Source organism: Perna viridis, chromosome 9 (assembly GCF_037379345.1).
Source record: "Perna viridis isolate PV_CMFRI_1.1 ecotype Kerala chromosome 9, ASM3737934v1, whole genome shotgun sequence".
Lineage (NCBI taxonomy): Eukaryota > Metazoa > Mollusca > Bivalvia > Mytilida > Mytilidae > Perna > Perna viridis.
The window spans coordinates 23,927,310-23,941,506 of NC_142453.1; the positions used below are offsets into that span (position 1 = coordinate 23,927,310).

A 14,197-nucleotide genomic window follows, 5' to 3' on the forward strand; every position below is an offset into this window, starting at 1 on the left:
AATACAACAATGTTGTTTTCTCTCAAAATGAATAAATAAGAACTATATCTAGTATAATGATATTTATGGCAAGCCAAAATGGAAAAAAATTAGCATTTTCAATTATTAGAAAATGATTTTTTTAATATCACAAATTCATTTTCTCATATTACAAATTAGATTTATAATATCACAAAACGTATTTTGATATTAAAAATTCAATTGAATTTCTAACATTAAAAAACGAATTTTTAAGATAAGAAATTGATTTTCTAATATTAGAAAATGGATTTGTCGTATTCAGTTACGATTTTTTAATAATAGAGAATCCTTTTGTAATATTAAAAAATATGACTGATTTTCTAATATTACAAATTCATTTCCTAATATAACAAATTCAATTTGTAATATTACAAAATGTGTGATATTTTATAATATTACTAAATCAGGAATTTGTAATATTAGAAATTCATTTTCTAATATTACAAAATATTAATTTTGGTTTGCCATAGATATTTATACAAAATTAAGAGTGTGGTATTCTGCAATGCATACGAAATTTGGTAGTGCCAAACAAATAGTTTTAATAGGAGTTGGTGTCGTTATATCGCAGTTGTGAAATATATTAGTAACTTTTTGACAGTAACGTTTTATCCAAGGTTTTTATTCAAATAAATTAACAATTGCGGCCCCCCCCTTTTTACCCAAATAACTATATTTCATATCTCTGTATAGGTCCCTTTGTTTACTATTAAACCACCTTTTCGTAAAAGCAAAGCTGCTGTAAAATCCATGTGAAATAATCTCGATCGTTTTTGTGTCAACTTAATTGCAAAAAGTTTATCATTTCTAATCAAGTAAATATAGCCTTGACACACTTAACAGCAATATAGACGCATTTGAAGTTCCAATAACAAACCAGAGAGGACTCAAAATGGTCACTAATGCATTCTCTTAAACAATATTATTTTGTTCCATGTTTAGCACTATGTAAATACGATGAACTATTAAAGTGAAGGCTTGTGACGAATCAGTGTTAACGTGTATGTGCTCATTCTGTTTCCTGTGACAAGGAGTCTTTTAAATTGAACGAAATGCTTTTAATTTTGCCACTGTCAATATTTATGCGTATATTATCATAAATAGGAGAAATGGAACAATATATAAATGTTTGTATAGGGCTAATCCATTAGCTTAGCTAGAAAATTGTGCAATTTTATGTGCCTCCTACCAAATCTAAGCAGAATATATTTTCAGAATTTAAACATCCGACTTCATTCAAAAGTGCCGAATTGGAAGAGTGTCAACAGAGCAATCCATTGCTTTCGGTTTTTAAAACTGAAATTGTGTTGTATTATTTCAATTCCAAAAAGGGACCGACTATTTTTCTACATTTTTAAGGAAGTATACCTAGGGTAAGGGGCATAACTCGTGAATACAATGATATGTTTGTATCATATTCAATTTCACCAAAGTCTATCAAGCTTCCATTTGAAACAGAATGACATCAGTCCAAGTTACTTCAGTGTTTTCATGAGATTGATGTAAAATGTTGAATACAAATGTTCCAATGATTTGTAAGAGTTGTGTCCCTTACCCTAGGTCTACCTCCTTAATATCAGAATAAAGTAATGTTCATGATATAAAAGATTATAATCACATAACATATCGTTCTTTTTGTATATTCGTACGATTATCTCAGTTATTGCAACGAATTAAACGTACTTTTATCACGAATCGGTCCCATTGAAAACAGCACTATTCTAATATCATAATTCTTTTAAAAAAAACGCCAAAAAAATTAATTGCAATATAATTTATTTGCATTTTTATATTATGCTTTCGAAAATGTTTACTTTGTAAGCAATATGAACCGAGTCTGCAAGGAACAATTTGTCCATAGAAACAATGAGACTTAAATATTCTTTTAGGGGTACATTTATTCCTGGAATTTCGTTTACATCTAAAACCTATATAAGAAATTGTTTACTTCATCAAGATATTTTTCAGTTAATTTTTCGTCAGAATCCCCTAAGTGCTCAAAGTACTATAGATAATGTAAATAAGCTGAAGAACTTTTAAATTCTTGTTTGAAGTCAATCTAGGAAAATCAGAAATTACCAATTAAGGCCTCAAATTATCTAGCAATTACCATTATCTGTTCGAGTCAGCAGTGATTTGATTTGAACTCAGGAAGCTACATACATCCGACCAAGTTAGCTGTAATAGTTGTAGTCGTTTAACCTCGGATGCTAACGATGTTGGACGATTACACATCAAATTAAGACTTGCACATCAAATTAAATCATCGTTTATCAGTAAGATATAGTTTTTCCTAATTTGTTCAATATCAAGGGATTAATATGTCATGTGGCCTAAACATTAAAATTCTGGAAATGCATCTATAACATATTTTATAAGTCAAGTGTACACATAACGTGTGACTATAGATGCACAAATTAAATTTCAGTAAAAATGCTTAAAATAGAGTGTATACGTCTTAACATTGGTCTCTGTTGTATCTGTTACAAATAATTTACTTGAGAATATACTGTCAAATTTGAAAATCTGTGTATCGATTCTGATTTCGTCTATCAATTCTGATTTCGTCTATCAAAAGACCGTTTTCTGTACAATTGTGGAATCACAGAAGACGTTTATATTACCGAGAATTACACCATGCTCAACCATTCGCTGTATTTTTTATTATTATTATTTGTTGTTTTTTTTTTTTTTTTTTTTTTTTTTTGTTTGCTTTTGTTTGTTTGTTTGTTTGTTTTGTTTTGTTTTGTTTTGTTTGTTTGTTTTGTGGTGGGGTAGGGGGTATTCTAAAGTATATGTCTCCTATCTAGTATATTGGTCAAATGATTTAGTTTTATTGTTGTGAACTGCAGCAAAATATTATATCTCTATCAATTAAACTTTTTTTTCGGTTTTCAGATAGGAAAAAAAATAACTACCATATTAATCTGTTATTTTAATACTTTATTTTTAAGGGAGTTGGATGAAGGTGGTTTTAACTTAGATAAATTGTTTTCTCCTGAAACGCACTCAGTCCTAAATCATAAAACTCACATATAACTATGTTTAAATTCACTCCTAATACAAGCACATTGTATCATATGTGTTAGGATATTTATGTTGTAGACCTTTCTATGATATAAATTGTATCCAACATAAAAAAGAGCAAAAATATGTTGGTTTACCCTATGCTCTGGTATGTTATTATTTCCAAAGATTTTTGACATTTGTTATTCATATCATCGAATATAACAATTATAAAGTTACATGATACAACAGTATTACAGTATTCTTGATCTTTATGAATTATAATGTTAGATAACTATTTCATTCTACAAAACTGAAATAAAACTTTTTAATAAAGTACTAGACATTTACTTTGACAAAGTTTATCTACCTATGAATACTCATTACCAGTTCATTTTATTGTGATATTTCATTTCTGATATTTTGTTTTCTTTTTTTTTTTTTTTTTTTGTATAATACAGATTAACTATGTCGTGTGTTTTACGATGTTTTATCAACTACCTGATTTTAAAAAAAAAAAAACTGGTATTGATCTAATATTAATGATAGTGTCAATTACCATCGTTTTGAATAATTTAAAAAAAACAATAAATGATGAAATTATAATTAGGTCAGGGTGTCTATGAATATGATAAGATGTACTCATTTTTCGTTCGATGTTCTTAAATGTTCTCATCTTCTTTTTAGAGATGCTCTGATAACAAGTGCAATTAACTGTCTGACCAGTTTCTTTTCCGGCTTCGTAATATTTATGATCTTAGGTTACATGGCTGAAAAAGCTAAGGTCCATATATCTAAAGTAGCCGAAGAAGGTGAGTAAAGAAATGCGATAATCATTAATACTATTCATCTTTTCTTTTGTAATCATCGGCTCCAGTTTTAAATGATAAGAATAAAGTTGAATATCATACTTTACTTTTCATGCAATTTGAATGATAGAAGGTTGATACGAGTTTTTCGAAAATAATTTATAAGAATCTTACAAATTACCCTAATTAAAACAGGCTATGTCAGTTAAGAAGGAAAATTCGGTAAAACAGTCAAGTGATGATTACAAAGTCGCATTCAATATTGATATCAGCTATTTTAGGTTTAATATAAAAGAAAACATGGAATCATTCAGTACATGTTATAGTAAGGATATCATATGGAAATAATGTGATAATCAAATGATAATCATGTGATAATCAAATGGTAATCATGTGATAATTAAATGGTAATCATGTGATAATCTTACGATGATCAAATTGTATTTATATGATAATCTTACGATGATGAAATTGTAGTCATATGATAATCTTACGATATCTTGACTATAATAATTCGTGTGTCGTTGCGGTATATCAATCTGCACCGTATAAAAACGCTTACCCTACCACTGCACCTGGACCGTGCTAGCACTTTTCAGAGGAGTCAGAGTTGCTCATTTGCTTAATTGCTTCTTTGTACGTGTTATTCTAATTATTTCATTTTCTTTGTTGTGTGTGTCTGTTTTTCCTGTCTGGTATGCATCCTTGAATTATATTTTTTTTATTTCTGCTCGAATCTTGGTTCCCTTGATTTACTCAATCATATAATAACTGACATCAGATGAACAACATTCGATAAGTAATTCAACCACATATGACAATCATAGAAACTGGATAGGCAAATGATTCTCTTGCGAGGACCATCTGTAAGTTGATTTGGTCAATATCATAGGACATTATTATATAAAGTGTAACATGTGGTTACAATTACCGGACGAATTGCGGAATAAATTAATGTTTATTACATATTTAGGACATGCTTGTAAAATACACATCAGCGAGAACGTGTAGAGGGCAACGGCGAAAAGAAAACAAAAAACGGATCAAATTTCCGAATAATAAAATAACGGTAATCTATGTAACAACAAATTACAACCCGCGAATGCGTTCACTTGAAATAATCCTCGAAAATTAATACATTTACAGTACTGTGAAAGTCTTATTGTTCGTAGGATGCCAATATTCCTAGTTTTCTTTGGTTTTGCAAAGCACGAAATTTGATTCCCAGCGAAAAGGAATTTTCCTTTCATTTGCATTATTGAGTTGTCATATCCACGAATTCAAGAATCTACGAACTAACGTTACTCCCTTAAACTAAGAAAATGTTTACACCCGAATAAAAGTACTTTCATGGTATTTCTTTTCTAATCAATGTTAAAGCCATATAAATGAAACGAACAAACTTTATTATTTCAACAAATAAACAAGGTTACTCTCGAAATCAATCACCGACGGTTGTAATTGCTTTTCGTATAATACTTTTTTTTACTTTCCAATGCAGTAAGATTAATAGGATAATTAATTGGAAAGAGTGAATAACCAAAAAATTATCACGAGTGCCGCGGAACGCCTAGATTTAACGAGTGTGCGTAACTTATTCCGCGCATGAGTTAAATCCTCAAGCGTTCTCGACATTAGTGATGATATTTTGGTTATTCACGACAACCAATTGATTATCCTGTTTATTATATAGATTTTCTTCATAATTTATCGATATTTCAACATTAATTTTAAATTCTGTGATTGGCGGATTGATATCAAAGTGGTGACGTTTTGGCGAGAGAAAGTCCGAGAATGAAATTACCGAATTTATTTTACAGTATGAATTATTGAAATTTATTACACAGGGAACATTCGATAAAACACTGCTATCTATGTAATAAAAATTGGTCTTTTAACTTCAGGTCCTGGTTTGGTATTTATTGTATACCCAGAAGGTATAGCAACATTACCCGGTGCGCCGTTCTGGGCGGTTATTTTCTTCCTAATGCTTCTCACACTTGGTTTAGATAGTTCGGTAAGTATATAAAAATAAAGAATGTCTTCGTTATAGTGATTCTGTTTGCTGTTTGATTTTAGTTGACAAAAGATAAATTAAGAAGGATTTTTTTTTCGTAAACATTATGCTACAATGGACATGCATTTGGGATTATTCTTAAATGTTACTCTTGAAATAATTCTAGATGTAGTAGTTCTTATGTAGGCTTTCGCAAATGAGTCTTCATGAAACTGTTCAAATCAGTTATTTTTGTAACTGTATACACATTTGAAATTTCATTATTTGTTCTGTTTAGTTTTGAATAAATGAGTAAATTTGATAATGTTAATTCCACGAACTCTGATGAATTTCACACGAAGCAAGAAACAAAATCCAAATTAAAACCACATGAGACGACGCACTTTAAAAATATAACATTTAAAACAAGTTTCCCATAATTATGTAACAGTGCATTATTTTTATGACTTTCCAGTTCGGAGGATCAGAAGCAATTATAACTGCTCTGTCAGATGAGTTCCCCGTTTTGAGGAAGCATAGAGAATTATTTGTGGCTTGTCTGTTTTCACTTTATTTCTTTGTTGGATTAGCATTTTGCACTGAGGTTCGTATGTATACTTGGCATAAAAATCATGTTAGTGGACAGCTTAAGTGTTAAGACTGATTACATTATAAAATTTGAATTTTAGATTTAATTTGAAATTTAGATTCCGATACATTACACAAATGTTAATGCTTTTGATATAATGATATACTAGTAGTGGTTTTTTTTTTTGACGTCTGATAAATAGCTTCATCGATGAACATATGACCAACTATTAAATAACTCAAATATGATATTTTATATGGATTTTGTTAATTATACTTAACGATGAATTAGCGATATCCAGAGGAAAAATAGACTCTCGCTTCTTTTATGTTTAAATTTCCAATATACAACTTTTCAATATTATAAACAAAGTCACTTTGGTTGTAGAAAACATGAAAACGTCGTTGTATTTATTTAAGATTACAATAGATATATTGGGGGAAAAATGTTGGTAATATTGCGGTTGCAAGAGGGAAACCAAAACATTCTTGCTCACTAATTATTTCTAAGACGATTAAAAGTTTTATCATTTAAAAAAGAGTAATCAAGGGAACCAAGGTTATAGCGGCAATCAAAAGAATGTAATCCAGGGACAAAGACCAGACATGGAATACAGAACATAAAGTAACTAAAATCATACATACAAAGTAACAAAAGTAAATGAGCAACTCGGACTCCACTAAAAACTGGGAGCATGGACCAGGTGCACCGGTAGGGTAAGCGTGCTCTGCTTTTCTAGAAACACCCGCCGAGTTGATCGTAAAGTTTGGTCAATAGTTTTCCTTTACCATCGATTTCTAAGTGTAGGTCAAGATATGAGGCTGACTTCACAGTGTCTGTAGTATCCTTTATCTCAAGTTCTTTCGGGAAGATGCGATGTATCAAATCCCCGAAATTAGGATTGTTTAAAGATAATACGTCATCTATATAGCGGAAACTCAGATTGAAGGATCTAGCCAAACGATATTCTTTCTTTCGGATCAGATCAGCTATTAAGTCAGCCTCATAAGAGTGAAGGAATAGGTCAGCAAGTAAAGGAGCACAATTTGTTCCCATTGGAATGCCGACCGTTTGTTGAAAAACACGTCCACCACACTGGACAAATATGTTGTCAATTAAAAATTCCAGCATTTTGTAAACATCTTCCTCTGTATATTTGGAAAATGATTTGGAATTATTTCTTAAAAAGTATGAGGAATCTCTACCAAAAACTATATATTTGTATCTAGGTATGTACCATCTTTTTTGAAAAAACAACGATGTATAATGTTTTAAGTCGGGATTTTAACTGAGTATGGGGAATATAACTATACAATGTTGAAAAATCATAGGTTTTAATGCTATTATATTCAGATAATAGTCTTGAACTGATTGTCTCCAAAAGATCTTTCGAATTTTTCAGGATCCACATTGAATTAATACCACTACAGGAGTAACAAGTGTTGTGGTAGGACTGTAGACCCTCTTTGACAGTTGTGAGTATAGAAGTTAAAAGTTTTGAAAGAGGTTTGGTGGTACATTTTGCAGATCCAGCTATGAAACGTTGTTTTTATGGATCCTTGTGAAGTTTCGAAATCCAGTACATAGACGGTAAATCACAATCATCGTCCTTGGTAGAGAGATCAAGAATCGTTATGTGTTGTAATCGAAAAAAAAACCAAAACCGCATAGCTTGCAACTGCATTAAAACGTATTGAATTTTGATGATTTTGCATATAATGATATGCATATTACTTGATTACAGGGAGGCGTACTTGTTGTTAATCTGATGGACAATTTTGCTGCAGGACACTCAATTCTCTTTGCAGTTTTCTTTGAGACAATGGTTGTCTCTTGGGCGTATGGTGAGTAACAAACAAATTATCTTTTTGTTTTGTTGTTTGTTTTTGTTTTGTTTTGTCTTGTTTTTTTTTTGTTTTTTCAACTTTGTTCAGCTTGAATAGCTATTCCTGATACCTTTAATGGTAATATCTTACATTTTTTCTCTAAATAAGTTGATTGATTGATCGATTGATTTATTGATTGATTTTGGAAGATAAATATATTGTACAGGATCACGAAAGATACACATGAATAGAATAAACAACGAGAAAACGATTCAAACTCGGATTTTTTGTACGAGCAATCAGAAACACTGAGGAATCTAAACACAGACGCTTTATTGTCACTCTAAATTAACTACTTTTTACATTTTTAATCATGCCAATTGCATTGTGGAAGAGTAACAACTACGTATTTCGAAGTCCTTGACACGTCTTTGACGCGTTCGTATTTTATACTGTGGTTAAAACAAGTCAATTGCATTCAAATACCAGGACAATATATTTCTTGAAAATGTCAATAAACCTAAAGTACGCTAAGTTCTTTCCAATAAAGGACATGAGAAATGAACTGAAGACTTAATTACCAAAGAATACGTCATTGTTGTTTTTTGTAAAAACTCTTTGAAGCAATATAACAAACAAATAAAACATTTTTGCTGTACACAAGTAGTTATTGAAGAAGTGATTACAATCTGCACGTTAACTTAAACAATGCCATAATGCACTTAAATATGAATATGAATATTGCATCAATATTGTTGCACAATAAACCACTGTAGAGACACTTCCTGGTCAATATTACCGGTACAAATTACTGTTTTATCTGTGAACCCGTTCATCTGAAAATTAACCTTTTTTTTTTTTTTTCGTTTGTTCGTTTGTCTGTATGTTTTCTTTTTTTTTTTATTGTTGCAAGTACGAGATGTTTTATTTCTGGGAACTTCCAATTGTGCGATTGTAACTTTTATTATTGGTTGTGCTTCAGTTTTAAGTGTCTAATTTAAATATGTATATTGGAACCAGAAGTGTTTTCCGCTACTATTTTGGTTGTTGTCGGTTTAAGATTTTCTCCTCTTTTTTCTTTTTTTTTTTTTTTTTGGTGGAGGGGAAGGGGTAGTGGGGATGAATTTTATTCCGTATTTTTGTGTCTTTTTAGGGAATAACAAAATTTAATACTGTTGTTTCCACTTGTTTGTGGAAGGTATTCCATTAATTCCATGTGGTTTATTGTGAAAATATGTATGATAAATACTAACAGAACTTTAAACTCGACCAACTTACCGAAGCAAAACTTTTTCTTTATAAAAAAAAAAAGGAGGTACTCTAAGCAAACCGTAAATGAAAGAGGAACTACTGGTTCGATGAGGGAATTTATATTTTACAGGAGTTAAAAGATTTTCTGGTGATATTGAGATGATGATTGGACATCAACCTGGTATTTATTGGAAAGTTTGCTGGATGTTTGTGGCTCCTATTTTTCTTTTGGTAAAAAATAAAAAAAATAGTTTTGTAAATTAAAGCACTAAGACAACGAACTGAAAATTTGGATAAAAAACAAATAGACGATACCATTGAACTTTAACCTCTACTAACTTACTTATACTTATCCACACACTCTTAATTGAACTACGAATAATAAGGTAAATTTAAGTTTTGACTTGAAATATGCGATAATATAGAATTTTGAAAGTCGTAACATCGATATTTATTTTTTTTAATATATTAAAGGGACAAAATAAACAACAAATCTTATGTTTAGCTATGGAATATATTTTGATACTATTTTGCACCAGTTAACTTAAAGAAATATTACAGCCGAGCTGATTTGTTTAAGTAAAATTTCTATAGAGTTTATCATTTTCCTATACTGACGATAAATCATCAATATATACATCAAAACTATTTTCGTTTGTTTATCTCGACGTGACCTATTCGATTTTTAGAAATAACACATTACTCAGTTGTTTGATGCCTTAAACAAGATATTAAAGTGATATGCGTATAATTTGGAAAAATGAAAGTGAATCTTACTCTCGAATATAACATTCGACAAATAGCTCGCCCTACTCAAAAGAGAGAGGGTTTTATGCATTCGTTATATGTCATCGCAGTCTCCGTCTCAAAAGCGAATATATGTTTTTTTTTATTTTCAGGTTGTAATGCTTTATGGAGTTGTATCCTTCCGGCCAATAACGTATGGACCGTACGAGTATCCCCCTCTAGCTAACGTTATAGGGTGGTTCGTAGCGGGGTCTTCTGTAATATGCATTCCACTGTTTGCTGTTATTGGGTTCTTAAGGGCATCAGGATCGCCTTTAGAAGTGAGTTTGTAATAACTTTATATATAAACAATAATATCAAGGGAAAACAATCAAAAAGGTTTTGATTTTTGATTGAGAAAAAAAATCATTCGTCTAAAAATCGAAATTTTGCAAAAATATTTGATCGTCAAGATCGTGTCGAAATTTCATTCATGTATTTGAATGTAATAATTCCATAGTATTATAAGTTTGTTATTAAAGTGTGCCGTTTAGATTTCTAAATATCCATGGATATTCATACTGATATCATAAGCTTTTGTTCAATGTATATTTGCTAGACAAACATAAATATAAATACTTCAAAACTGCACATAAAAAAAACTTTTGATAAAAGGCCAAAAGATTGTAAAAAAAAGAATATATCTCATGTTCTGCTATTGATTCAAAACAGTAGGTACCTATAATTGCAGAATGGGTTAATTGTGACTTTTTGACTTGTTCGTTTACTGAGAAATAACATTAAAATAATATGTACACTGAGTTCTATTCATATTTATTTAATTTTACTTTTGATTTAATTCTATTTAATCCTACAAAAAAATAGGTTTGTTTTTCTTCTCAAATTTTAGCTTACCACAGTCTAGTAGATCATTATTGTTACTCTTAACATTTCGACTAATTCATTTTTTTAATTATTCAATCGAAGAACTAAGTAACTATTCGATATTGAACAATTTATCTGAGCTGTCTTTCGGAGATCAAGTAGTAAAAGCATAAAAGAACACAGTGTAACAGTTTTTTGTCAAATTTGTAGAGAATACGATTCTTACTTAAACCAGTGAAAGACAGAGACAATTATATAAAGGCAACTACAAATGACATTCGAATGAATGGAGGAGCTGATGTTTTAGTAGTGGCAGAAAATGTATAAAGCGGTCAAGTTGTGTATCCCTTTCTCCTTGGTGGTTTTGATTTAGATTTACTATTTGACGGGTTTTGGTTTGGTTATTATAAATTACATTTGCATCAATATGTATTTGAGCATGATCTATGGATGTAAATAATTATTAATGGACGAATAATTACAAAATGAAATCATTGACGTCAGTTCAGAAAAATGAATAATGCAATAAGATTCTTGTTTCTCACATTCTAATGCAAGTGATGATTAAGTTTCTGTGAGTATTTCCCCACCATTTATAATCTTCCAAAGTCCATACCGATTTCCTGGCAGAAACTGATTTTCCTTCAGCCTATTCTTGATTTTAAATTATTTCTCCACTCTCTTTGGTAAAATTAAGATTTTAACATGCTCGCCTAAGTTCGCATGTTAAAAATTTTAGTTTTTCCATCTTGAATGGAGAAATAGTTCAAACCTTCATTACTGAAGGAGTTTACAATTTATACACGTGATACCAATTTTTATTAAGTGATGACAATGAGGATACGTAGTGTACTTTAACACACCATGTTAAGACTTTGTTATCAGTTTTGAAATTCAAAGCTTCAGTATAAACACCATTCTTCATGTTCAACTGGACTTCACTTAATATAATTAAAAGACCATTCTTTGACTGCCTATAATTAATTGTTCTCTATTTCTAGGCAGCTAGCAGTTGATATTATCTAAATTTTAGAGGAATGACAAACAATGGTACCTTCATTTCCCCCATCCGACCCCCCCTTCCCCCCAAAAAAAAATCATGATAGTTCAATAAAATAGGGGAATTATATTTGATAAATTGAGAAAAAAATAAATTCTTGTAATCAGTTAACCAATGTGATACATCACAATCACTCACTATAAATATAAACAATCAACGAAGAGCTGTAGAGATTAATTAATAATTAATCTCATTTATTAATAATTAATCTCAATATGAAATTTTTAAGCTTAAATAAGAATGAAAAGTATTATGATGTTGATATTAAGGATATTAATGATGTGCAATATTTTAACCTTTAACCAATGTAAATATGTTTTGTACATTGTATTCTGGGTACATGTATAAATTCACACCAACACTACAGTGGTGGTTGACTATGCCCTTTCTGCTAGTTCATGGTGGAAACATTTAATTTGTAAGCAATGGAAATATAAGGACATTAGTTTCATATGCTTTAGTACAGCTGTTCATATTTATTGAAATAAGCAAAACATAAAATACATGACCTAATGACAAAATAACGCACAAGAATATCGTTTTACTTAAATGCAGTTTTAGGTTTTGTTTATCATGTGCTTACTCCACCAAGAACGTTGAAATGGCAAAATATGCCAAGCTGTAGTGTGTATATATATATAAATGTTTTGTCCTAATATATATATTGGAACTTAGATGTGGCTTAAATTCTTGTGTAAGTTGCAATAATGTAAAAAGTGGATGTTGTTTTCAGTGTTATCTCGGTGTTGGTGTATCAGTCGAAAATAAGGGGGATGTTTTACCTTATCTCATATATATGATAAACTATGATCTTACTTAAGCTACGTATGCAAAATGTAAATGAGATAAAAACTTCAGTCAAAGCATCAGGTGACCGTGATGGATACTTAGTGTCTTTTCCCATTAAAATTAGACATGGGGTGAAACATACAAGCCATATCATTTTTTACGAGTTTATTGAGTTAATTGAAAACCACTTCAAATTTATCAAAGGCAGATTACTCAGTCAAAAAAACAATATATTTTCTAATATTCTGTTGATTTGTTATCAAGTTCTTATATGCTGTGGAGATCAAATGGTAGTCTAGGAGAAAAGATCAGTTTTGAGGGGATTTAATCTGGGTATGTTGGGTTACTTTTTTTAAATATATGTTTCAGATATCAGATTGTTGCTTTTTCATAACAATTACTGACCATACAAGATAAGCTGTAAATGTCAACAATTTATGATAGAGTTTAAAAAACAAAATGGAATCTTTAAACTTTATGAAAGCTTGCTTTGTAATCTGTAAACTCAGCTTTATATTAACTTTAAGAAGTGCCTTAAATGGTCACTCTATATATCATAAACTGTTATACAGTATTTCAATATAATTTTGTGTCGTGTTGTTTGTGACATTGTATTCATTTGTATATTGTATAATAAAAACTATTAAATGTTGAAGGTGATGTTGAATATCACACTGAATTCTAATGATGATACACTGGTAAATGTCTTACAAAAGGCAATCTAAATCACTATACATTGAATCACTGTTTTGATCTTAATGCATAATATCTAATGCAAAAACCAGGTATATGATGTATCTTTTCATAACATGGAAGAACAAGATTTATCTTAATGGTATTTCTGCACTATAGTACCTAATCATAAAAATTATCCTTTTTTCCATGAAGGAATCCATAATAATTTAATTTGTTCAAGCATATGGCCCATATATCCGTATTGGAAAACCACATGTAAACCTCCTAATATAGAACTGGTGAAAGTTACATAGAAACAATACTTTGTGATATCATTTCAACATATAAATGTTGTAACAGCTCGTATATCTATTTTTGTTTTGGTTATCATCATTTTAACAAAAAAATGCCAATAAGTCTTATGCATGTTAAAGGGTAAGCTAAAATATGCAGTATATAACAGATCCAGAAACTGGTATAAAGGTAGGTATCCTTTTTAAAAATACTGCTATTTACTTACTGTACATTACAAAGACATCACTAAACAAACAAAAACAAATGATG

The 14,197-nt window shown here is 30.1% G+C and overlaps 1 protein-coding gene across 4 annotated transcripts in view; it reads left to right on the plus strand.

The window, feature by feature from the left end:
- The window catches only part of LOC148607426 (sodium-dependent dopamine transporter-like), a 58,621-nt gene extending 45,008 nt beyond the window's left edge, over positions 1 to 13,613 (plus strand). For all 4 annotated transcript variants that reach the window (XM_088547275.1, XM_088547272.1, XM_088547273.1 and 1 more), the window contains 7 exons: positions 3,715 to 3,839; positions 5,741 to 5,853; positions 6,308 to 6,436; positions 8,166 to 8,265; positions 9,629 to 9,729; positions 10,398 to 10,565; positions 11,320 to 13,613. In XM_088547275.1, coding sequence (XP_088403401.1) covers positions 3,715 to 3,839; positions 5,741 to 5,853; positions 6,308 to 6,436; positions 8,166 to 8,265; positions 9,629 to 9,729; positions 10,398 to 10,565; positions 11,320 to 11,436 — 853 coding nt within the window. In that variant the 3' untranslated portion in view covers positions 11,437 to 13,613. The remainder of the gene's footprint in view (positions 1 to 3,714; positions 3,840 to 5,740; positions 5,854 to 6,307; positions 6,437 to 8,165; positions 8,266 to 9,628; positions 9,730 to 10,397; positions 10,566 to 11,319) is intronic.
- The last annotated feature ends 584 nt before the right edge of the window (positions 13,614 to 14,197 follow it).